The sequence below is a fragment of the Anneissia japonica genome, unplaced genomic scaffold (genome assembly GCF_011630105.1).
Source record: "Anneissia japonica isolate Jap-2015-1 unplaced genomic scaffold, ASM1163010v1 scaffold211_len1577895_cov191, whole genome shotgun sequence".
In the NCBI taxonomy this organism is placed as follows: domain Eukaryota; kingdom Metazoa; phylum Echinodermata; class Crinoidea; order Comatulida; family Comatulidae; genus Anneissia; species Anneissia japonica.
The window spans coordinates 390,139-414,324 of NW_022711099.1; the positions used below are offsets into that span (position 1 = coordinate 390,139).

Genomic DNA, 24,186 nt, shown 5'->3' on the forward strand with positions numbered 1-24,186 from the left:
GTAGGTTAGTCTACAAACGTCGCCTAAAGTAATTGATTTTACCCGGCAGAACGAAAGAAGGAAACTCCGCTTTTCAGTCGTCTTAGGCACTCGTTTTTTGACAAACAATGACCTTTCAGGAGGTCAAATTGCTGTCAAGAATATGAATTGGCTGCTTCGCAGCAATCAATCTTTCAATATAATATGTTTTTAAATTTCATACATTTGTTATGGATTGCATTTTTATACAGGATCTAGACATCAACTAATGTCCAAGTGGAGTACCTTTATCTTATTTATCATATATTCATCTTATCATTTATGTTTATGTCATTAATTTCTGTAGATATGGTGGAGGACATCAAGGAAGTTCGTGTTGGCCATGAAACTGACACTTTCAAAGCCCGCCACACGTTCCCGAAAGAAACATGTTTTTCGGTGATAATCGGCGTGAACAATAAGAGCTTAAACTTGGTTGCACGTTCGGCGGAAGAAGCAAAGGCTTGGGTCGAAGGATTGAAGTATGCAATGGCTCATTCCAAAGCTATTGACATCCACAAACAACAACAAATGTATCCTTCCGTCATTTTTTTGGCTAACAATAACATTCACTTACTGATTAATGGAAAGTTCCTGTGTTTATATAGTATGTGTGTGTTTTATGTATTTGTATAACTAGTGTATTATATCAGGAACTATTGTACAATATTCAAATAATTTTCTGAGTTAAAGGGAAAAAAAAGAAACTTTCATAATTTAATAATTTATAAGTTTAAAAATACTGACAAACCGAATGAAAGAAAAAGTTTGACAACAACAATTAATGTATCCAGTGACTTCACTACTTTACTACCACCAATCCACCACTACTACTACCATCATAATTGTCATTACCGCTGTATTACTATAGTACTACTGGTACTGCTACTATTGCTACTACAGTACTATATTAATCAGCTGTCAGCTGTTGGCATCCTCTACTCAAAGCATGAGTAGTCCAGTTAATATTGATCTCCACACCTTTCTCTCATAATCATAATAAATATGATTTGTATATAGTTCACAGGCTATATCACCAGAGAATGCAAAAGATTATATACAAATATGTGTTAACCCATAACACCAATTTATTAAACAATTTTATTAATAACATATTCTAGAAAAAAACATTTAAAAACATGAAAGTAGAGGAGCACCATAATTTCCCAGCATGTTGAGGCCTAATGAGGGCTTCACTCAAGGGCCTTGCCAGCTCATCATTCACAGGAGTACTAATTATACTGGTAGCTATTCCTAAACAAACATAGGACAATTATAAGTTACTACCACTACTATTGCATGCTACTGTTATCATTGCTACTACTAATTCAATATTAACCTCATTAATATATTAATATATATTAATATTATATCATAATATTATATCATATTATTCTCATTAATGATATGTTGTCTGTGTTTAGGTGATAAACAAGAACAATAAAATTCACGACTCCTTTCTATTCTCAAGGTCAAGATATACAGTAGTTGGAAAATAACTCATAAAGAAACGTAATATATTTCTTATCCAGGCAGCTTGAAAGAGAGGGTGATGCATTTTTTTTCTCCTGGGTCTAAAGCCTCCATGATAAATGGTATTGGTAATGGTGGGACTATATTACATAATACATGGTGTCCATGCGCTGAGTAAACTAAAATAGCAAAATCTGTTCAAGCAAGACAGCTAAACTAACAACAGTGCTAAAATAGAAATCTTACAGACTAACATAGAGGAAGTGACACTATCGCACCGTTTACCTGCAGTTTCGGTGGTGCTTCAAGTAGTATTTACCTTACTACTGCTCTGCCTCTAGATTTGTCCTTTGAATTTAACTTTTCAAGAATTTTCACTGTAATTTGATAACTAATCAACCTAATTCTTTTGTTTATGTAGTTACATTCATATGTTTAAGCTATTTTCATTCTCATTTTTCCTTTAGCAATATATTTTTACTTAATTAACAAAATTCAGATGGATACGGGATTATTTCTTGAAAGCTGACACAAATAAGGATGGCACGTTGGACTTTGACGAGTGCTTTAAACTTTTGAATAAAATGAATATGAAAATTGATAGAAGTCACGCCAAAAAACTGTTTAAGGTTATTACATGTAGTATATAAGTATTCGCAAAAATAATTGATTTAATAATTATACCTCTCAGTTTATATAGTTCATAATTGTAGTTAAACCCCTTGTTTGAGATTCACTTTACAGAGAAGTAACAAAATGGATGTTTTTAGTACTATTTATTCAGTTTCTCTCTTTGGATTTACAAAATAATGCACTGCCACCCAAAAAAAGAGAGAAAAAAACTATTAAAAATATTGTTGGAAATGCTATTAGCAATTTCTTTGTCTATTTCCTCACAAAGGTTATGGATTTTGAGTAGTGCCTTTTTGATCGAATTATTAAAATTGCTCATTTGAAAGATCCATATTAAGTTATCAAATTTCGTTGACAATGAAAATTGTTGGCAGAAATTTAAGTGTGCCAAGAATACAAAAATGCCTGTTAATTGACAAGAAAATTTGTTTCCACAATAAACCTAACATTGAAATATATAAACTAAGCAATTATATCGGTAGATAAGTTCCTGAACATTTGAAAATGTTCTAATATTGTTAATTTAACCTGGAGGTAGATTAGAATTGAAATATAAAATTACTGATGCCGGTATGTTCTTGTTTGAACAGGAAGCAGATGCGAGGAAAAGTGAAACAGCTTCTGGAAAAATTGTTGAGAATCGTCTTGATATTGATGAATTTGTTGAGTTCTACAGGAAAATTACTGACAGAACTGAGCTCAAAGAAGTATTCAACAAGTAAGTTTAAAATTACTTTATTTAGTGGTCATTTAGGTATAGAAAATAAATCATTACTATATAGGGTAATAATGTTAAAGGGGTAATAATTTTAATACGCTGTGTATTACTAATTACTGCAGTAGTTGGCGCAGCATTTGTGTTTTCGGGCTCACAACCTTGAGGTCGTGGTTTTAAGTCAGTCAATTGATCATTCAATCATTAATATTTATATAGGGGAAAATACAATCACCACTTTGCATTTGTTTGTATCCTTAAGCGAGGTACTTTACTTAGTTTGTCTGTCTCCTCTTAGGAGTATGGGTACTGAACTTGGTAGGATGTGATATCAAATGTATTTTTGCAGCGCAACTAGATTTCTCTGCAGAGAGTTAAGCATTAATTACTGTGCGATTGACCAGTTTATGAATCCTTTGACAAGGGGTATAGTAGGCCCGTATCCCTTTGTAAAGCTGGACCCTCGTTGCGCCTGACGGTTGTTGGCTGACACAAGTCCGTGGGGAACACAACACCATGGCAAGCACAAAAGATATTTTTTAATGATTTGTTCAGACTGCCACAGTAAACGGTGTTGCGTCGATGGGGTTGCGTGGTCTAGCGCTCACACGGAATGGAGTAAGGCTTGTACAGCCGCCGTACAACGCATTGAGTCCCCAGCTTAAAAGGCGCAGTAAAAATTAGCCTAAATTGTGTCACTACTGTATCACGAGTACTTTCACAAATATCTTACTTATAAAAAATATGAGTAGTGCTCAGTTATATATAGACATTAAACAAAATTATTGTTAAGGGAAAATTACTGTAGTTATTTCTTAAAGAGTGCAGAAGTTGGTTGGTTGTCTCAACTATTTGTGAAGATAAGATCTGGAGACAGGAATTATATGGGAAATTGGCAAACGATAGCTCAGACATCAACTCAATTATGCTAAATGATTCTCAGACATACATTCTATGCATTATATATAGGTTAATGAAAATAGTCATATAGCAGCTATCTTTAAAGTAGTTGAATATTTTTGTCTACAGTAGCTGTTGAAAAACTTTGTTAATTCCCTAGAAAATATGTGAAAGTTGTTTTGAGATTGGGCATGGCATTTTCGGTTATTTTGAGTGCAAATGCTTATTATCATACTCGTCAAAGGCTGCTTTAAGAGGGGAGGGGTGATTGTTCTCTGTCTGTCATCGTATTACAGGAAAGTGCAAGAGAAAGAGTAAGAGCCAAGTTAAAGCCATAAATTTGTAATAAGAATTTTCTACACGTTTTTATGTGGTGCTTAATCAAGTGAGGTCTTATTCGATTATAAATGCTATATAAATAGTCCTACAGAAACACCATATGTTATAATTTTATAATATATTTAGTTATATAAATTAAACAGGACAATTTAACCTAATAAAATTCCTGAAGGTTTAGTCACATGGTTAAATTGAGACACTTCACTATGTTTCGATTTTCATGCTTCCCTGCTTCCCTACATGGAACGGAAATTATTCAACTACTTGAGGAGAGTTAGGAAGTAACTTAACTGAAAACACACATGACACTTTAGTATAAGTTAACATTAAAGACTGTAACTGGGGAAGAATAGTTCAACCTTTTTTTTGTATGTTAGTAATCGTAATTGATGAAGTAATTTTTTATTTTTACGTGATATGGGCATGTGTTCGAATGTTGTAGGTTAAGAACTGTATGGATTCAGATGCTAATGTGTTAAATTTAATTTGTTTAGTTAATTTTCTTAGAGAGAAGCCATTTAACAATCCAGTTACAATATAAACATATAGCGTAATAATAATAATAATAAAATAATATTGCATAATAATTATTATTGTAACAATAATTATAAATATATTTCAACTTATAATTGTATATCATGGCACCCATATATTTGATAATGTGTTCAAGAGTAACAGAATATTAAGGTATAAAAATACATTTAAAAATTTATAATAATCCAAACAAATATGAAAATGATAAATCAACAACTAACATGGTACTTGATGACTGCCATATAGCAATGCCAAAGACCAATTTTCTTCTATAAAAATTTTCAGCAGAAAAATATATAGTAAATAACACACATGACCAATTTGCTGTACCATTTGAATTGAGTTCACATTTCAAAATATAATTATTTTTAAAATTACTAACTTAATTAGTGAAACATTCCAAAAACTACCTAACCAATTATTAAAACATCTAAGTTAACAATGTAATTCACTTAAAACTACATACAATATTTATTTCAAAAGAGTATTTCTAGTATGACTATTATACTAGATAGTACAAAGTAGTTTTAGAAGTTCTGTAATTTCCATAAAAGTCATTGTTGATAAATATATTATTTTATTTACTCATGTCCGTTCATATCGCTATTAGTTATTAATTTAGTGAGGAAAAGGAATTTCAAGTCTTATTTTGGTGGTAGAGTGGCATGCCTTTTTGGCAGCAGTGGTTCATGCAATAACAATGTTCCTTACTCTCAGCCATGCATTGTACATACAGTTTGTACATACATGTCTATATTTGCATTCCCATGAATGAATCATTGATTTTAATGCTATTATAGGCCTATCATACATTCAGGTTTTTTTTAGTCTGATCATTTTATGATGTCTGCATTGTTATATTTTAAAAACCATAACAAAAACTTATTGTGCTTTAACCGAAACCAAACACGGCCTAGATTTAGGCTGCCTGTTTACAGATTTAAACACTATTCAGTACTTTTTGCTTGTGGGCGGATGGATAACCTTGTAGAGCTGTGAACAACGTCCTTTATTGTCTCCTGTTATTATCTGCAGTGTTTAGTTATGCTGGTTGGTATTTAACTACACTTGTACACATGTAGAGTATATTTAGCTCTGTAGAAATTATGTACTATATGAAAGAACAGCACTTAAATGTTACTTGTTTCAAATTGGCAAAATGGGACTTTTCATTTTGTGTGGCCTTAGTGTATGTGGTGTGTCTGGGTATGTGTTTGCATGTTTGAATCATGGTGAAAAATACGGTAGTTAATATTATGGTGGGGGAGTGGGGTTTGTGGTGAGAGCTTGGATAAGGCACTCCAAATTGATGGTAACTTAATTAAGAATGTGAACATAGTGTAATTCAGTTGTTCTTCATTTGGACCAAGATCTAATTAAATTTTGTTTCTCTACCCTGCTCTACCAACTAAACTACCTAGTGTATTAATTTTCATTCAGTCCTATTGTTGGTAAAACCCTATATATTTAAGACTATCATTTTGTAACTAATAAACATTCTGTTGTAAAATTATGGTAATAATGATGGAAGAAAGTATGAACTTAGTACATATTCGGTTTAAAGAAATATACATATCAGGTATTTAGATTTTCCCACACAAAGAAACAATTTTCACAGTATTAATAAATTGAAATAAAATTACATATATAATGCAGAAATATTTTTTTTTGTTCTAATGGGCATATAACAAGATTGTTCACATGTAGAAAATGAAGTTTGCTTTATGTAAAACCAAAATATATTAGCTAAAAGTTGAAGGAAAGTTTATCATATTTAATAAAAATGATGGTTGACTTATAAAGCGCATATTGTGGAGACCTCAATGCGCTTAACATTATCACCCCTGATCATTGGATCAAGCACATATGGAACACATACTCAGGTCCCTTGGGAGAATTCCATAATGTTGCAGTTGTAATCAGCACATTTTGTGTTTGAACTTACCAGGTACCCACTTGTAGTCCTGGTTGGAGAGAGACAACCGTAGGTAAGTGCCTTGCCTAAGGACACACACTACTTACACAGTGAGGGATTGAACCACTGACTTCAAGGTTGAGAAGCAGAGCTGCAACCGCTATACCACACCGCTCCTATTTTACAAAAACATTTATTTGTAACTAGTGCATGATAGCAAAAGTTAAAACCTCATTTCGATTGGAAGTAGATTTGATGGCTATACCACCTGTGTAAAGCCGTTTTATATGTCAGATGTTAAGAAACAAAAATATATATACTGCATATTGGTTCGGTATATAATTTTAGATCCCTTTCTATGCCATATTTAAAATGTACAATTGACTTTATAAACCATAGCTTAACTGAAAGTACTTGAGCCCATTGGCCCTGCTGATTTAAATTAAGCTCAATAACTCATATTTTTTGTACTCAATAAATATTTTGGTATATTACTTGTATAGATCTCTTTTTTTAATGTGTACAATTGACTTCATAAACCAATAGCCTACTGTGATTCAAATTCACCTTTATTAAGTTTGTTCTTAATATAAGTACAGGTCTTCCTGACATTTTTGGGACTGGGGTTTCCAGGGTCTTTAACAACTTTGGTCTCTAATTAGATTAATAAAGATAAGACATTTGTGAATTTGAGACTAAAGACTAAAGGTTAAAGGTTATTTATTATAGAATAGTGGTCTTTAATCGGAGAGGTCTTTAATTGGAGGGAGACCTGTATTTAAGTATTTAAAATGTTAAAATCATGTTTACCCAAGTGAATCAAAGAATCAAATGAATTATATTGCAGTTAGAAAAACAAGATAAATTTAATGATTATAAGTTCAAAAATTCCTATTTCTTGCCCCTCTCCTCACCCTTACTATTTACCACCTAATTGTTTTAAACTAAGCAACCCCCCCCCCCCGAGAAAAAATATTCCGATTGTTTTATTAAAGAAATATCACTAGGTTTTGAAGAGTATGACCAAAATCTGAACAGATGGAGCTATATATAAAGCAACGTCTGTGTATTAGATTTTCGTCTTTCAGACAGACAAAATTTGATAGTGTCTGCCTTTAATAATCAGTGTTCATTGGTTTGTTTTAACAGACATCAATATCATAGTAAGTTTTGTAATGTATTATTGTCATTGACAGTTTATGGCTAAAAATAAATTGATGTAGAAAAATTTAACTACTACTTTAAATTTCATGGCTCAGTTTTCTAGTCCTGTTAGAAGTGAAAAAAAATAACTTTCTAATTTAAATAAATTTAAAATCAAAATAAATGACATAATTACAGTATGTAGTAATTCTATGCTATGATATATTAACTGGCATTAAATAAATGATTTATATCTTTTTTATAGATATTCGGGTGATGACGATTACTGGACTGCAGCAGAATTTATGAAGTTCATGCATGAATCACAGAAGGTAAGGAATTTTTTATTTACTATATTCTAAATTTTACAATGAACCATGTGGTATTGATAGTGGTTTACATACTTTTAACCCTTTGAACCCTGCATTATTTACATCTTGTGGCACCCTCACCCGGAGTTATTTGGACAAAATATGATTATATTTTATTACAATCATCACTACCACCTCCTAGGCCCTGTACCGCTACCATAGCCATCCATCAACCAGATGTACAACTATCATCACTACCGCCGTCTGCTGGCACTAGCACTATCGTGATCGGTCTGGCCTAGGCTAAAAACTACACTGTTTACCTCACTATCACTTTCCAAATCACTTCCTGGATAATCGTCATCATCAATATATCCTTGGGAGTCATAAAGTATCAATCGTAAAGCACGTTGGCATTTATTGTCAATTCAATAAATTCAATAAAAAAAATCATCACATACGAGTCTGTCAGAACGACTTGGGAATGATGATGTCACAAAATTACGTCATTACTCATACTGGTCATGACTGGTCATGTGATTATCCCGAATAACGTCACCTGACACGCAAAGGCCGGTATACCAGCCTTTAGGGTTATTGCAGTGTAAAGCGCGCGGCCGTTTTTCCGGCCTTTAGGGTTCACAGGGTTAAATGTTCCTTTCACTATATTAGTGTTATTAGTTTTGACGAACATGAAGAGGATAATGATCACGGCAGCAATGATTAACAGCGTATCTAATAGTGATTTATTTACACGGTGCCGATGGGGAAGGGGGAACAATAAAAAGGGGTGGGTGCTAGCTGGGGAAATTAGTACTTTTTTTCTCTTCTTTTTTTTTTTAGTGGAATTCACCTTGTGAAGGGATACTAACATTTTCTTGGGGAGGGGAACATGTATATTTTCCTCTTTAGATATGACACTGATGATAACTCTTTACCCCTTGTATCAAGCTAATAAGCATACTGATGATGCTGCATATGTTTGTGGCTAAAACTTATTACCGTATATTCAAAGATTTTTAAGTCTGTAACACAAGTTCTTTGTTGTACCGTTGTTAATTTTGTTTAGCAGCATGAAGAAAGTTGATTTACGCGAATTACACATCAATTATTGATACAGCCTGTAAATTGTTTATTGGAATGGTGTTAATTGATAATGAGCACTGTCATCATAAAAGAGGTCATGCACCTTTAGAACCTCTTAAACTAATTTGCTCTTGCTCTATATTTATGTGTGCTATTAAAAATGACAGAGGATCGGGACTAATGGATTATGCAGTTTAGGATGCCCAAAATATTGTTTTTAGACCATGTAATATTTAAAGGGATTGGCAATCAATAACGTTTTGATCAGCAAATTAACATTTTTAGTCCGATGACCCTTGTCGTGGTATTGAATGATAATGGGATTCATAGTTGGGGGAAATTTCTCCTTTGACACTCCTGGCAACGTCACTGACTGTTATTGTTTGCATATTATCTTGTTTTTTTTTTTAAAGCATTTGTTTATTCCACTGTAATTTGTATAGAGGTCAAATACATTTGATTCTGATGAAAGTTCTGAGTATATACAGTACCTCCAAATTATTAATTCAGTATTTTGAGTTTTTTCTGAATTTTTTTCTCATTTCTTCTTTATTTTTGTGTTTCCAATGTTTATTGGCAAAGTGCCAACTGTTAATGGAGTACGGTATATACTTTTAAAGTACTTTAACTACGATGACAACAATTTAGAACTGGTCCATCACCTCCCTGGTATGGCCTTTAGAATTGAACCACTGAAGCAAATAGATGATCGGTGATCTATGAATGAAGGTTATTTAGCATTTAAAATGTCAAAATTTATCTTGAATAAAAGACAGTTGTCATCCATAAACACTTCAGTAAAGCGGTTGAAAGTAGGCATATGATTTCAACTATGAACCATCTATAGTTGTTATAATATTATTACTGACAGTCTGTAAGCCCATCTTAGGTACAAGCCTAAATCATGTATAAACCTATTTCAGGTATAAGTTCACTGTTCATTTAAAACACAAAAGTGATAGCTAAATATATTCTTGTGATAAGGTTACAAGCAATTAAATATCGTATCAAAAGAAATGAAATTGATATTATATATTACTGTACAGTAGTTATTAAGTGAACTAACTCAATGGTATCAGCATTGTTATTCTATCGTGCTTGACTGCAGATACAAAGTATTATTGACAATTGTTGTCAAAGGTTAGATTAATTTGCTGAATCAAAGAGTGAAATGCTCGTCTAATGAATTGAAGAATCAATGCATAGTTTAATGCCCACCATTGTAACAATAGTTCATACCATGAACGTTAGAAGTACTCAACATTACCAGCTTGGTTATTGGAAACAGACATTCATACACAATCTGCAGCCAGTACTCATTGGGGAACATGTATAAGACCACAGTATATCACAATATCATATTCAAAATACTGCATAATAATTCAACAAAGCTCGTTTTTATCCTATCTACAAGGTAATAATTTGTAATCCAGAATAGAGAGAGATTAAAGTAGATAGATTGCCTTCTCCAAAATAATAATCATAATATGACTTAATATACTGTAGCTAAGGCCTGTCATTACCCCCGGTCATTGGATCAAGCACATATGGAACACACTCTCAGCTCCCTGGGGATAATTCCATAATGTTGCAGCTGTAGGTACCAGCCTACCAGGTACCCACTTATACTCCTGGGTGGAGAGAGACAACAAGTGAAATGCACAACTTAAGGTAGAAAGCCTGTATAATTTACTGCACAAGTGCTTCCATGTCCTGTCCAACTGAGGCATGGTGACTCACTCTAGGAACTGCAGTGCTTCTTGCCATATTCATCAACCATACCGCAGATATACAGTAGAATAAATGATACAATTCAGGCATAATATTACTAGGGAGTTTACATCTCCCTGATATTACTGTGGTTTCAGTCTGCATTGATTAAACACATTTATATTTATCACATTATGGTATAGGGGATATAAAAATTAAGAACTAAAAATATAATAAACTTCCTCCCATTATATAGTCAGTTTTTCTTATGTGTTTTTTTCTGATAGAGGGTTGATGTAAAAGAAGAATGGTGTTTATCCGTGATTGACAAGTATGAGCAAAAAGAACTTTGCAAGCAGAAGAGGATTCTCAGCTATGATGGCAAGTATCTCAATAAATCATAAAACAAACATTTGAATAATTTTCATGTCTTTTCAATTATTGACCTTAAAACACAAATGAGATTAGATTTAAGATTTCATTGGCAGGCAGTAGAGTTTTAACAGACTTGATCCATATCATGATTACTTCATAAAAGTCATCTTTTAGTTTTAACTGCACATGTGTATGTCAAGGGTCAGTGCATAAAAACAATTTATTTAGCCTATTGCAGCCACATGTTTGCAATGTATATGCCAGATATTCATTCTGTTTGTTGATGTAATTGTTTATAGAATGTTTATATGAGTTGACCTTTATGACATGTGAGAGTAAACTATGAGCATGAAGGTATAAAAAAGATTATGTTTTTTTCTATTTTATACCTCCATGCTATGAGATAACTCATTCAAGGGTTTTCATCCTTACTCAATGTCAAGATTACTTTCAAGATGTAAGAATCACTTTCTATTGTGTGAAACTCTCATTTACAATTCCCTTTTAAAAATAGATTATGTAATAGATTAAAAAAAATATTATGGTCATTATTATTATTATGGTTATTATTATTATTATTTTTGTGATATATTACTTTACTTTTTATTTCTTTTCTTCTGTAGGTTTTGTTCTTTTTATGTTGGGACCAAATGGATTGCTTTTTAATCCTTTCCATAACACCATCTACCAAGATATGACCCAGCCTTTGACCCACTATTTCATAGCATCTTCTCACAACACGTAAGTATTGCACTTGCATGTTGATTTTAAAATATTTTGTGCAAATTGATATAAATCCTTCTACACATAAGAGCTACCTGTTTAAGGTACATAGACATGGTAGCACAGTGCTACACAGAAAAATATATACATCACCTTACGCTAGATTACATGCTATTAATCCTGTTCACGTATTTGTAGTTTGTGCTAGCCGTAAAGCAGGTAGTTTTTATTGCAGTACACGGTAAGATCCTTTTACCCAACTATCTGCTTACAAATGCAATTTGACATAAGGAGATAATAGCGCTCATGAAGGTTTGAGTGATCTATGAATAGACTTCAAACCTATCCAACTAGAATTTTAACGTGATATCATTCTATACGTATTCTTCTACTTTGCAATAATTTTCATGAGTAAATTTCCCATATGATTAAAATTGAAACAGTATTGGATTTGTCTACAGGAGTTTGTGCTTCGTACAGGTCATTCCAAACAGTACCTGGCAATAATTTTCAACAAATATATTTGGTCATACAATCGAAGAACTATAAAAATGGACAGCTGATGGTTTTTTTTAAATATTTAAAAAAAAATATTTTTGCATGGGGCTTACACACAAATTGGTGTAAAATCTGTGCAAAAAAAATAAAAAATATTCAAATGCATGCAGAAATTGAGATTCACTAATTGGCAATCAATGTCTTCTTAATGAAGACTAAATTATTTTTATCGTAGCATATTACATTATTGATTTATAAAGGTTTCTCCTTTGCTAATAGTAATTTCTAAACAAGTTTGGTCAGAGAATAAGGAAAGAGAAAAGGAATTTCCTAAGTTTTATTTATTTTTTTGTTTTTTTGTTGGGAGGGGAGCCTCTCAACGAAGTAGATACTTAAAATAAATAAAATTTACTGGTACCAGTATCCAGCCCCTGAGTTCAGGGGCTGGATTTATCAAACTAGAAATCAGCTTAAATTCGTCTTAAGCCTATTTTTTTGCTTAAGTCACATTTATCATTATTGCTTAGCTTAAAAATTGCTTAAAATTAAAAAGCTGATTGTATGCATGCGCCATCTGTGATGATTTTTAAGCTAAAATTTTACTAAGATGGTTTAATAAATCAGCTTAAGATATTTGATTTGGGACTTTTTTGACTTACGACATTTGCTAAGCTGTGATTGAGAAATCCAGGTCCTGGTGCATAACAAGCTATAATGATGATTGGTCTGTTTACTCATATTAATAGCCTTTTGAATTAAAGTATTTTCAATTAATATAATAATATAACTAACTTAATAAAAGATTTTGAATTATTGGCATAATTGATTATAATTTATGAATTTTCTTATTAGCTATTTGATGCATGATCAACTACGAGGGCCAAGTAGTACCGAAGCATATATTAAGTGCCTTCAGAAGGGATGTAGATGTGTGGAGTGTAAGTAGATGGTTTTTTATGTTAACCATTTAATATGAAAACTATTTTTAAAGCTATGTTAAAAAACACGAAAGAATCTTTCATGGAATAGGAAGTGGATACTAATTAGACCTTCTCAAAATTAAGAGGACATAAATTAGAACAAGCTCTATTGAGAAAATTTATTTGTGGGAAATTTTTACCTGTATATACTTGTCAATTTGTATATTTTTTATTCTTTTACATAAAATATATATAAATATATATGAATAGAGCCATCATATATCACTTATTATATAGTCCTCTCCCCAGGGTATTGTAATTTTTGTTTTTTTTTTTCAAATAAAAACCGATGAAGTTGACATTTTGTACTATTAAATATTTGCCTTTTATTTTTGTAGTGGATGTATGGGATGGTCCAGATAATGATCCTGTAGTCTACCATGGACACACACTCACATCTAAGATTCTTTTCCGTGACATCATTGAGGTTGTTAACAAGTACGCCTTTGTAGCCTCAGAGTGAGTACAACTGTTTTATTAATGAACCATGTGAAGTTGTGATCTTGGTGACAACATGTAGCTGTAAGAAAAACATTTTAGAAACTAGGATTTTAGTACAAAATTTACATTTTTTCTCACTTCTTATGTAGGAGCGCATGTGGCAGTGTTGGACTGATCTTGAATTCGAGACCGACGCCCATCGCATTGCTTGTGTCCTTGGGCAAGGCACTTTACCTATGTTTGTCTCTCTATAAATGGGTACTTGATAGGATGGTGTGGCATTGAACTTCCTAGGTTGTGCGTGTAAAGCAGCATGACTTGGGATACTCCCCTGGGAGGATACTCCCCTGGGAGGATACTCCCCTGGGAGAGGAGAAATTATCACGAAAATGTGCTGGTTTGCCAACTTAGTATCTAGTGACCAGGGTAATACTAATGCCAGCGCCTTGTATATTCTTCGGTCTGTGATAGGCGCAAAATATAAATCTGGATTCTAAAAAAAAACAACTTCAAATTGTAACCAAGTTAAAGCAAAAAAGTCAATAATTATTATTTATTATTTTACTAACAAAGAAAATGGAGATTAATTTTGTTTTTCATGTAAATTTTTTTTCATATGAAATTAGGTGTACTTGTCATATTTCATTTATGTAAATTTGTATAATGTTGCTATTAGTGGGTTATGAATCAATGCTGCAATTTTGAAACTCCTTAATGTACAAATTGCCTACTTCAAAACCATTCAATTAAACACAGGATATGTATAATTCATGGTATAAATGCTTACTTACTGCAAATGATAATTCTTAAGCAAATTTTAAATATGATATACAAGGATGTAAGTTTATTTTATAGATGAGAATTTACTTTTTGAAATTTTTACAGGTCATAATTTCCATATTAATGTAAATACATCTGGATGGCATTACAGGCAATCATAAATGGAGGCAGGATGTTTACTATTTGTAACGGATATAAAATATGCACGCAAACTCAAAATTAATTATTATAGATAGGTGCATCAGCGATCCATTTAAAGGATATTAAATTTGGTATATTTCAGAATGATGCAAATTTTCCAAATGCATTTTGTAATCCCAAAAGATTTCTTAACGTTTTGATAAAGCTTAATTATTCATAATTTAGTTTAAGGAATATCGCTTTTGTGATGCTGGATTTTCTAGTTTCTAGTGCACTTACTGAAATTGAACCACTACAGGTTTTATTAAGAAGTTCATGTCATAGGTCTTTTTCATGTTGGTTGTTTTAGCTACTACATAGAACTTAATCTGGCTGCGGCCCTCCCCTTTTGGAAAGTTTAAAAAAAAAAAAAAAAAATTGTGGGGGAATGCCCCTGGACCCCGTAGGATAGTGTTGTCTCGATCGCCCTACTTTCAGCCCCCCTTTCGGACATCTCTAGATCTGCCCCTGATTATTAGATTTTCATTATTGCAAGTATTAAGGTTACTATATGGAATTATTAATGTTAGTGTTCAGTGGAGAAGGTTCATTGGTAATTTTAACATGCTGTTAGTCAGTTCCTATTCTGGAACTGACTAAAAGAAAGATACAATTACCATATTTATCCGAATAAACGCCCTGGGGCATTTTTGTTGAGAAGGGTTTTTGGAGGTGTGTTTATTCGAGAGAGGAGTCTATTTGAGGGAGGCGTTTATTCCAAATCAGGTTCTAGAGGGGTAGTATATTCAAGGGGGACGGAACCCTATTTTAATTGTTAAAAGTTTTGTGTTTTTCTGTTGTAATGTCATGGATAAAATCCAACAAAATAAGTTGTTAATTATTAGTATGTTGCATTTATTATTATGAAGGGAAAAAAATGGTTTTGCAAATATCAAATATATATATTAAAATGTATATACCCCATTTTTTTTTTTCTCACGCTCGTGGGAAATTTAAACACTCAAGAAACTCAGCTGATATGAGTACAGATGTTGTATCATTACAATAACAATAGATGTCTGTGTGTGTCTACCAGCATATAGATGAAAGTACAAAGTTTATTCCCAGTTGCATTGTTCTGTAATAACGACAGGCTCTGTCGTTTGTCTATCTGATAAACAACACATACCAATTTGTTGAACGTAAAAATCCCTAGGCAGTTCGTTGGAAGACATGAATTACTCAATGCCTTAACGGTTGACTGAATATGGGTGGTCTTATTACTAACTAATTAACCGTGTGTCACACGAATTTCATAGGCGGAAAAACCGCGAGTGGATGGCTAATGATTTCTGGATGGTACTGTATCTATATAGGCCAACTATTATAGACTTAATGGAATTAAATGTTGAACTAAATTCTATATTAGATAAAATTATGTTGATAATATCTTATACTCTGTTATTTTCCTCAATTTGTTCCCAATAGGTACCCAGTGATATTATCACTGGAAAACCACTGCTCTGTCCCACAACAGCAGGTAATGGCTGACATCATGCAGCAAATCCTTGGAGGTAGGGAAACTAACTTATTCAATTTATTTACTTAAGATATTTATTTGGCAAGTGCTTTCCATATTGATATGTCAAATGCTATGCTGTAATTACATTTTCCCTAAAGCTGATTAGACCTAATATCATCAGTAAAATCAGCACATCAACAACATGTTTGCTTGGACTTAAGAGGTGTCACTCTTGATGTGTTTTAAGACGCCGTTCCACAACCTTTTTAGATCACTACCCAAATTCAATGTCAAGCACTCAAACGCGACCCATCAAACTCTAAGGTCAAATTTCTCACCTTAATTTCATGGTAAAATGATTGAATATGGTATTATTTTCATTCGTTTAAGTGAATTATGTCAATAAACCATGTCCACCATTTTATACGCACAAGGGATAACAAGTATCAAAAGAATCACCCTCTTGATTCTTTTGTCTAATTAAAAGATGCCATCACCCACAAATTCAATTTAAAACCCCTAAAAATGAAAATACTATTACTGATTTCACAAAACCATATATAGATTTGGTTGGCAGAAATTCATAGGTTATGCGGAGACACATAGACACATATATATGTTGTATATGTTATTATATTAATGTTATTGTTATTATCAGCTGCTATTGTATTTATTTTGTTGACTACTCTACTGTTTAAGTTACAAAGTTAATTTTCTTTTTTTCAAATAACACACATGCCACACTTTAATTGCACTTTTGTTTACTATAATTTGCTTACATTTGTTGTTGTTCGTATTAAGTGAAGTTTTCACGATCTGAAGATATTATGCCACTCATCAACATTTTTCCACAACCCAATCATTGGTTCGCATCCCATAGGTTGTGGAATGGTGTCTTAAGATATATTTTAAGTGGTAAAATGTATGAGACTGCAAAGTTGAAGTACAGTAGAACCACTATAAAGGAGAAACCTTTGGTACCAAAAAAGTGCCCCTATAGAGGGGTGTCCCCTAAAATTTGGGACCCCTGGAAATTCCATGCCTTGTGGCTGAAAATGTGTCTGCTAATGATAATAGTAGTGTACTCTTACTAGAGGCCTCCCAAAGGAGAGGTTCAACTTTATCTGTCAGGCCATCCATATGTAGTGAATAGTGTAATGTTAATGAATTCAAAAATGTTATTTTTCTTTCTAGATAAAATCTACAAAGAACCTGTGAAAACTGAAGACACAATCCCTCCATCACCTACAGACCTCAAAGGCAAAATACTTATTAAGGTTTGTCCTTGTCAATGTTATTTAATTATTCTTTATTATGCAAAATATCAACAGTAGTCTTGCATTTTTGTTGTTGTCTGATGATTAATAATGCAATGATTGTTACAGTGCCCGATACGGTGGTGTTTACTTCTTGTGATATAATATCTCCTACAATCTGCTGAGTGTTTCCTCTGCATTTCATCCACTAAATCTTCTTCCACTAAATAACATAATATAAATAAATAATTTATTATTTATACGGCACCCTTCCATAAAAACCAAAGCATCATAGCATCATAAAAACAGGTTATTGGAAAAAATATATGCTGCAGGAAACCAACATTTATAAAAACATTGTTTACTTTAAATGTCTAGAAATACCCTTCCATTAAGATTTGGCTACTTTTAAAACTGAGCTATGTGCCCAAGCTTGTATGTTGTCATTTTTCAAGGAATTATAATATCGTATATATAATTTATTTCACCAGTAAAACAACAAAAAAGTATAGCTGACTGGTTGGATTGCCCAAAAGCAACATAACTTTACTGCGATGGAGCTCTTCTGGCAGCACATGCAGTACAATAATATATAATACATTCATATTGACATCATATGCATTTAATTGATATATTGATCAAGCAGTCAAGGGTCTTAGGTGCGAATCCCAATGGGGATATTTCTAAATATATCACTATTGGAGGAGGTGTTTTTTTATTACCATGTTGAATATCTTATGTCCGAGTATTCATGCTATAAAACTAGCTATATACACATAACTATACACATGCGCTATGTAATATCCTGCTAGGTGCAATCACATTCTCTCATGGCTCATTGATGATGATTGAGCTCACACTTAAACATATGGAAATGTTCTGCAAAGAAAAAAACCAAACATAATTCATCAGATTAAAATAATACCAACTAGGCGTTATTTTAAATAGTAAAATAAATAATGTAATTTTTTACTGTATCCTTGGAAGGAGACTTTTTGTCTAAACCAGCCAGAGTATGGCTACAGTAATAATTATACCGGTGGTGAAGGTTATGATGTTGATAATGATAATATAATAATTATAATATAATGCATAATAATAATAATATAAATAAAATCATATTTATCAACGGTGACCCTTCCAGCTTATCATAGAAGATCAGCTGATATTCAGAGGCCCTCTTGAATAGATGAAGTAACAACGCGAGGATGATAATGATAATGCTTTTTCGAAAAGCATTGTAGTACAAAAATAAATTTAGTCATATGTACATAAAACCGTTGGAAAATTGAAGATGGTATAATAAAATCAATAAAATATGGAAATATTAGCATCTAATAATATTGTTAAACATTTTTCTTATATATTCAGGGTAAAAAACTGAAGGTTGAAGATGAAGGCGACGGCGACGTCAGTGATGAAGATGAGGCAGCCGATATAGAGAATATAGAGGATGAAGAAGTTAGAAAACAGATGGAGAGTAGCAAGAAAAAGAAAGTAAGTTTATCAAATTTAAATGTTAAATATTTTAATAATAATGATAATATAATAATTCTTTCAATATTTCAAGATCTGTTACATAAACCTAGGTTGTTTTTGTGTACCTGTAGATGATGTAATGTCTTTTGTTAATAGTTGAATTTTGTATTTTAATTTAGTGTAATATGTATTTCTTAAGTACCGTAGTTCTTCTGGTGTAAGCCCACCTCTGGTATAAGCCCACTCGCTACTTTACGGCCAGTTTTACGTACCAGTCTTTACTCGGGAAGGCAATTTCCCTGATATAAGGCATCCTTCCAGCAATCAAGTATTGGAAATTGTCCTTTCCGGATTGTCAATCAAACTTTCCCCAAAAATGCACATGAAACTGTCTCACATCACATGTTTACAGGTGTTTATGCTGTTGTCTTATGGGACCTTGGCAACAATATCCTAGAGACTTAGTGAAAAGGTCGAGTGAACTGAGACATTCATTTTTTAAGGATTTATCTTTAAGTACTTTTTAAATGGTATTCAGTTTACTTGTGTGCCCAGATTTTTTTAAAGGACATAAAATACAAATTGAGTACAAAATCTTAGTGATTCACAGATGTGTGTGTTTGCGTGCATAGAATGTAGATGACATATTGTATATAAAACTAAATTACTTTTTATATATTTGACATAATGGATTATATTTAAACATGGTGTAATACAGGTAAGATGTTAATTACTTTTGTTTATATAAAATTTACAAGCATTACCTGTGAGTCGATGTCAAATTAGTTGGTATTGATTCATCTGACAACATAGATGCAAACTACTATATAAGTTTATCTGTGAAATTAGAATGAGGTGAGATGAAATTTGGTGAATGGGGTTTGAGACATTGAAAATGGGTGAGTTTGAACACTAGACAGAACCATTGATAGCAGACAAATACTGTACACTCACACAAAGACAGGCAGGCAGAATGCAGTTAGAAAATACAATACATATACAGATAAAGAAATACTATGCCTGAAATAAATAGAAAATAAACATTGGAATGTACAATAGGTAGTCCTGTCAGGTTGAAATAAATATAAATTATAAATTTTGATTTAATTAATCAGTATAATTAACACTGTTCAAATTCCCATTTATTTGCAGGAAAAGAAGGTATTTTTGATGGAAAATGTTAGAAGCATTCTGGTTTGAAATCAAATTTTAAAGCAACTACACTTGTGAGCTGTCATTGTATTTAATTGTTGGCTCAAGATTAAATTGCTCAGCATTTATTTTAATGAGTTTTGAAAAATTGCACATGCAACTGAAATGACAGGTCATAAGAGAGTTGATTTAAATGACAAAAAAAAAATAATGCATGTTACATTTATATTGATAAGCACTTTTTACTGCCATCAAACATTAGCTGAGCATGGTGCTGATGAGTTGGTTCAAAGCATGAATATATAATTACTCCACATATAATTGTTTGCGTACTTATTAATATCTTATTTTAAAAAGATGATTGGTCAGTTCGACCCACCTAATGTAGACGATTTAGAATCCTTCTTCAACCAAAAGATCGTGAATGTTGATAATTCCAGTTCCATGAATAGGTGATCTTCAAAAATCTGGTAATTTTAGTGGCATTACTATTTCACCAATTGCAACAAAGATCGACAATTCTAGTATTTTGCAGCATTCCTCAGAAGAGTAGGTTTGAGTCAGAAAAGGTCACCCGCCCCAATTCCTAGCAAAGGATATTGAGGTCTACATGTACTGGTAATGAGAAACTTCAATGGCATTTAGGAGTCACTGAACCTGATCATGCTGATGATCTAGTCTAGCTTCAGACCATGAGACAGTAGCAGGAAAAAGTGGATTAGCGCACAACTACAGGAAAACTGAGAGCATGGTGTTCAATGAGACGATGGCCACACTCTCTCTCATCAATTGATAAGATTGGCAGTATCTCCACTAGACCAAAGCTTACCTTTTATTGTGGTTGTGTTAAAAGTGTTGTAGGGCATGTAATCTGTGAGGATGGTCTAGAAAAACTGACAATAGAAGGTAAAATAGAGGGAACCAGAAGGGGAAGGCAAAGGAAAAGGTATTTAGATGACTTAATTATTAATACTGTCAACTGGGCAAGGGAGAATGGATCTCATTCATGTAGTCAATAATAAAGACAGGTTCAAAGACTTGGTTGCCAACATCAAAATTTGACAAGGTATTTGAAGCAGAAGTTGAAAGTATTCTCCTATACAGTCCACCGGGACTTAGACAATTAAGAAAGATCTAGACATGACATGGAGCATTGGAGAGAAGTTGTGAATGGGATAATGCTCCTAGAGGAGTGAAGGCTTTAAAAGAGAAGATAATAAACAGCAGTTACACCAGGTTCTTCATTGGAGTCTAAAACATAATGTGAAGATGAAGTAGCAAACATCCCACCACTGGAGAACTTGTTTCTGCAGTTGGACACTGCTTCAGAGTTACATGGCATACACTGTAATCTCTAATCTACTTTGGACAACACAATACTCTCCAAGGCCGGCCTCTCTTCACATTTCCTAACAGCATCACTAGAGACACTGGAGACACGTTTTATAATCTCATTAGGGTAATTATAGACAGAACATAATTTGACTAGTATTTTAGCATTCTCAGGCACTACGAAGCAATATTCTTAGACATACATTCTACATTCTACAATACAATTTGAGTATGCCATTAACATTCTTTAAATATAATCCAATAATAATTTCTCTTTTGCTTGCTGAACGATTCGTTGCAAGTGTCTTTCTCCTTGATCTTTGAAGCAGTTAAATTATACAACTTTTAACTAAAGATTAATTTGTTCCATATTTGCATGTAATTGCATCAAAGGCATAAGCATGTATACTCCTGTATAATATATACCAGCAAATTATACTTGATTACAGTACATAATATGCATACATGCCTATTCTTGTATATACCCACAGTATTTGGCCTACACTGTGGTAATGACCATATGTATACTGTTAAATTTGTTAAAATGATGCCATATTTTGTAAAACCCACTACTTATTCTTAAGTAACATATCTGTGTTTTTTATACACTTTTATTACAGTTTCCTTTTTAGTCACAGTGTATTTTTTTTTTCTCCTTTGTAATCAGTTTTTGTCTATCTTCAGCGGTAGGAATGTATCGTCAGCAGCAATTCAACATGAGGTTTGTTGAAATGTTGTCCATCAGAAATAATTTTGATGCAATGTTGTTATTGCCGTTTCCATACATAATTATACATTGTACTGTTCTGTTGTTTTGTTTGAAATATGCTGTGTGAACTCACTGTGTGTGTTGTCCGTACTGTACCATATCCTATTGTATCCAGTTCATGCATATTCCAGTTCATTCCAGTATATTCCCATTTGTTCCAGTTCATGCAAGATTATTCCAGTTTGACTTTCAACTGATTGATACGTATATCCATCCATTGCAGTGCCTATCACAATCATCTTCTCTTCTAAGTATTGTCTGAAATACAATAAAATCTACAGCAGCATTTATGTGTATATTTGTAGATCAACCCTTGCTTCATGCTTAAACGTCACTTAAAATCACAGATTTTATTTTGTCCAATCAGAGTTTTAAAAGATGATTCTAACTCAAGGGAATTTGATCGTCATTTGTCATTGACAGAATTAAGAATGTATTTTTTTATTTGATAAAAAGTGTCATAAGTGTGTAAACAAGGGTATATAACACGTTATATTTTCATTGTGGATTTTTTTTGGGCTCAGTACAGACTCCAAAAGTATGCATTTTCTTTTAGTTTTATAGCGTATGCGGATTTTATAAGTCTGCAATGACGATATAACGTGAATATCAGGCACTGCATTAGTAATGCTAATGATGCAAGGCATTTATTAACTTTAAACAAAGGGGTTTTTTTTGTTTTTTTGACTGTTCTTAAATGTTTTTAAATACTAATTTTATTTATCATTCATTCATAACCATACTTGTGCATTTTTTGTAATAAATTTGAATACTATATAATTTTGATCTCCCTGTAGTGATATCCTTTCCTCTCATATCAAGCTAACCCTTTTTTTATCACTCATGTGTATATCAAATATTGAGTAGTATTTTTAAAATCCTATGTTTATTTTATCATTATTTGCTTGTTGTATCAGTATATTCATGTAAAATGATATCTCACTTTAAATATTTTCAATATGTTTTAAATCTTACATATATTATTTTTTAACTCTAAAATGTAAAGTAGCACTACTTAAAGAAGAATATAGTTTATAAAATATTATAATCATTTTATGAAGTTAAAAGAAAACCAAACTAATATACCTTTATCCTGTCAATAGAAAAGTTAACATTATGAATGATACCATTTTATTCAGGGCTGCAATTCAGTATCTAAAATATTTATTAATATATTTAATATTCATTTCTCACAATAGTTATTATTGTTTACCTTTGTTATATGTTTATGTGTATACTTACAGTATGAAGACTTTCTTTCATGTTTTTGCATGTTGCATCTTGCTTCTAACAGTCTTTTTGAGAATATAGAGGTCGTTAAATTGTATTGTATAAAATAAGAATGATTCAATGAAGCAGCCATAAATTGGTGGATGAAAGCTGGTGAAAATTTGGTTCAACAAAAACATGAAATGCTGTTACCAACCAATTTATTTTTGTCACTTTTTGTTCTAATTATGTACCTTGTGCTTATTGAACATGTGAGCTTACTAACATGTTTTTTTTTTGTTTCTAGAATAATAAACATAGAATTTAATAATAAAAATTAAAATAAAATATGCAATATTAGACTATAATAACACATTATATGCAAATTAGAATACAAAATGTGCAAATTTGATTAGAGAAAGAATATGAAAATTAAAATATAACATGCAAATTAGAATGCAGGAATAGTATGTGCCAGTCTAGAAAATCTGAAAATTAGATGCTGTATGCATATTCAAATAATATAATATGCAAATTAGAAAATATGAATGTAAGGCTAAATATTTGCAAATCAGTCAACTAAATCATGTTTAAAATTATGTAAATTAATTAATTATGAGTATAATTATAACTATTGACTGTATATGATTAATTAAATTTCAAGGTTGAAAAATATCTTATTTGTTCTAAACGAAGGACATGAGTAATATAATATTTCAGTATATTTAATATTTTTTTGTTTTTATAAGAGATTAGGAAAAGAATAAAACGTT

General features: G+C 32.1%; 1 protein-coding gene across 4 annotated transcripts in view; it reads left to right on the forward strand.

The window, feature by feature from the left end:
* LOC117107267 (1-phosphatidylinositol 4,5-bisphosphate phosphodiesterase delta-4-like) overlaps window positions 1–24,186 on the forward strand; it is a 64,217-nt gene that overhangs the window by 25,810 nt on the left and 14,221 nt on the right. For 2 of the 4 annotated variants that reach the window (XM_033248892.1, XM_033248894.1), the window contains exons 4-15: window positions 326–551; window positions 1,991–2,120; window positions 2,715–2,842; window positions 7,936–8,002; window positions 11,065–11,158; window positions 11,776–11,893; window positions 13,226–13,311; window positions 13,692–13,812; window positions 16,183–16,268; window positions 17,411–17,493; window positions 18,844–18,969; window positions 22,103–22,156. In XM_033248892.1, coding sequence (XP_033104783.1) covers window positions 326–551; window positions 1,991–2,120; window positions 2,715–2,842; window positions 7,936–8,002; window positions 11,065–11,158; window positions 11,776–11,893; window positions 13,226–13,311; window positions 13,692–13,812; window positions 16,183–16,268; window positions 17,411–17,493; window positions 18,844–18,969; window positions 22,103–22,156 — 1,319 coding nt within the window. Of the gene's footprint in view, window positions 1–325; window positions 552–1,990; window positions 2,121–2,714; window positions 2,843–7,935; window positions 8,003–11,064; window positions 11,159–11,775; window positions 11,894–13,225; window positions 13,312–13,691; window positions 13,813–16,182; window positions 16,269–17,410; window positions 17,494–18,843; window positions 18,970–20,103; window positions 20,113–22,102; window positions 22,157–24,186 lie in introns of all 4 variants that reach the window. The other 2 variants (XM_033248895.1, XM_033248896.1) reach the window with 2 other exon arrangements.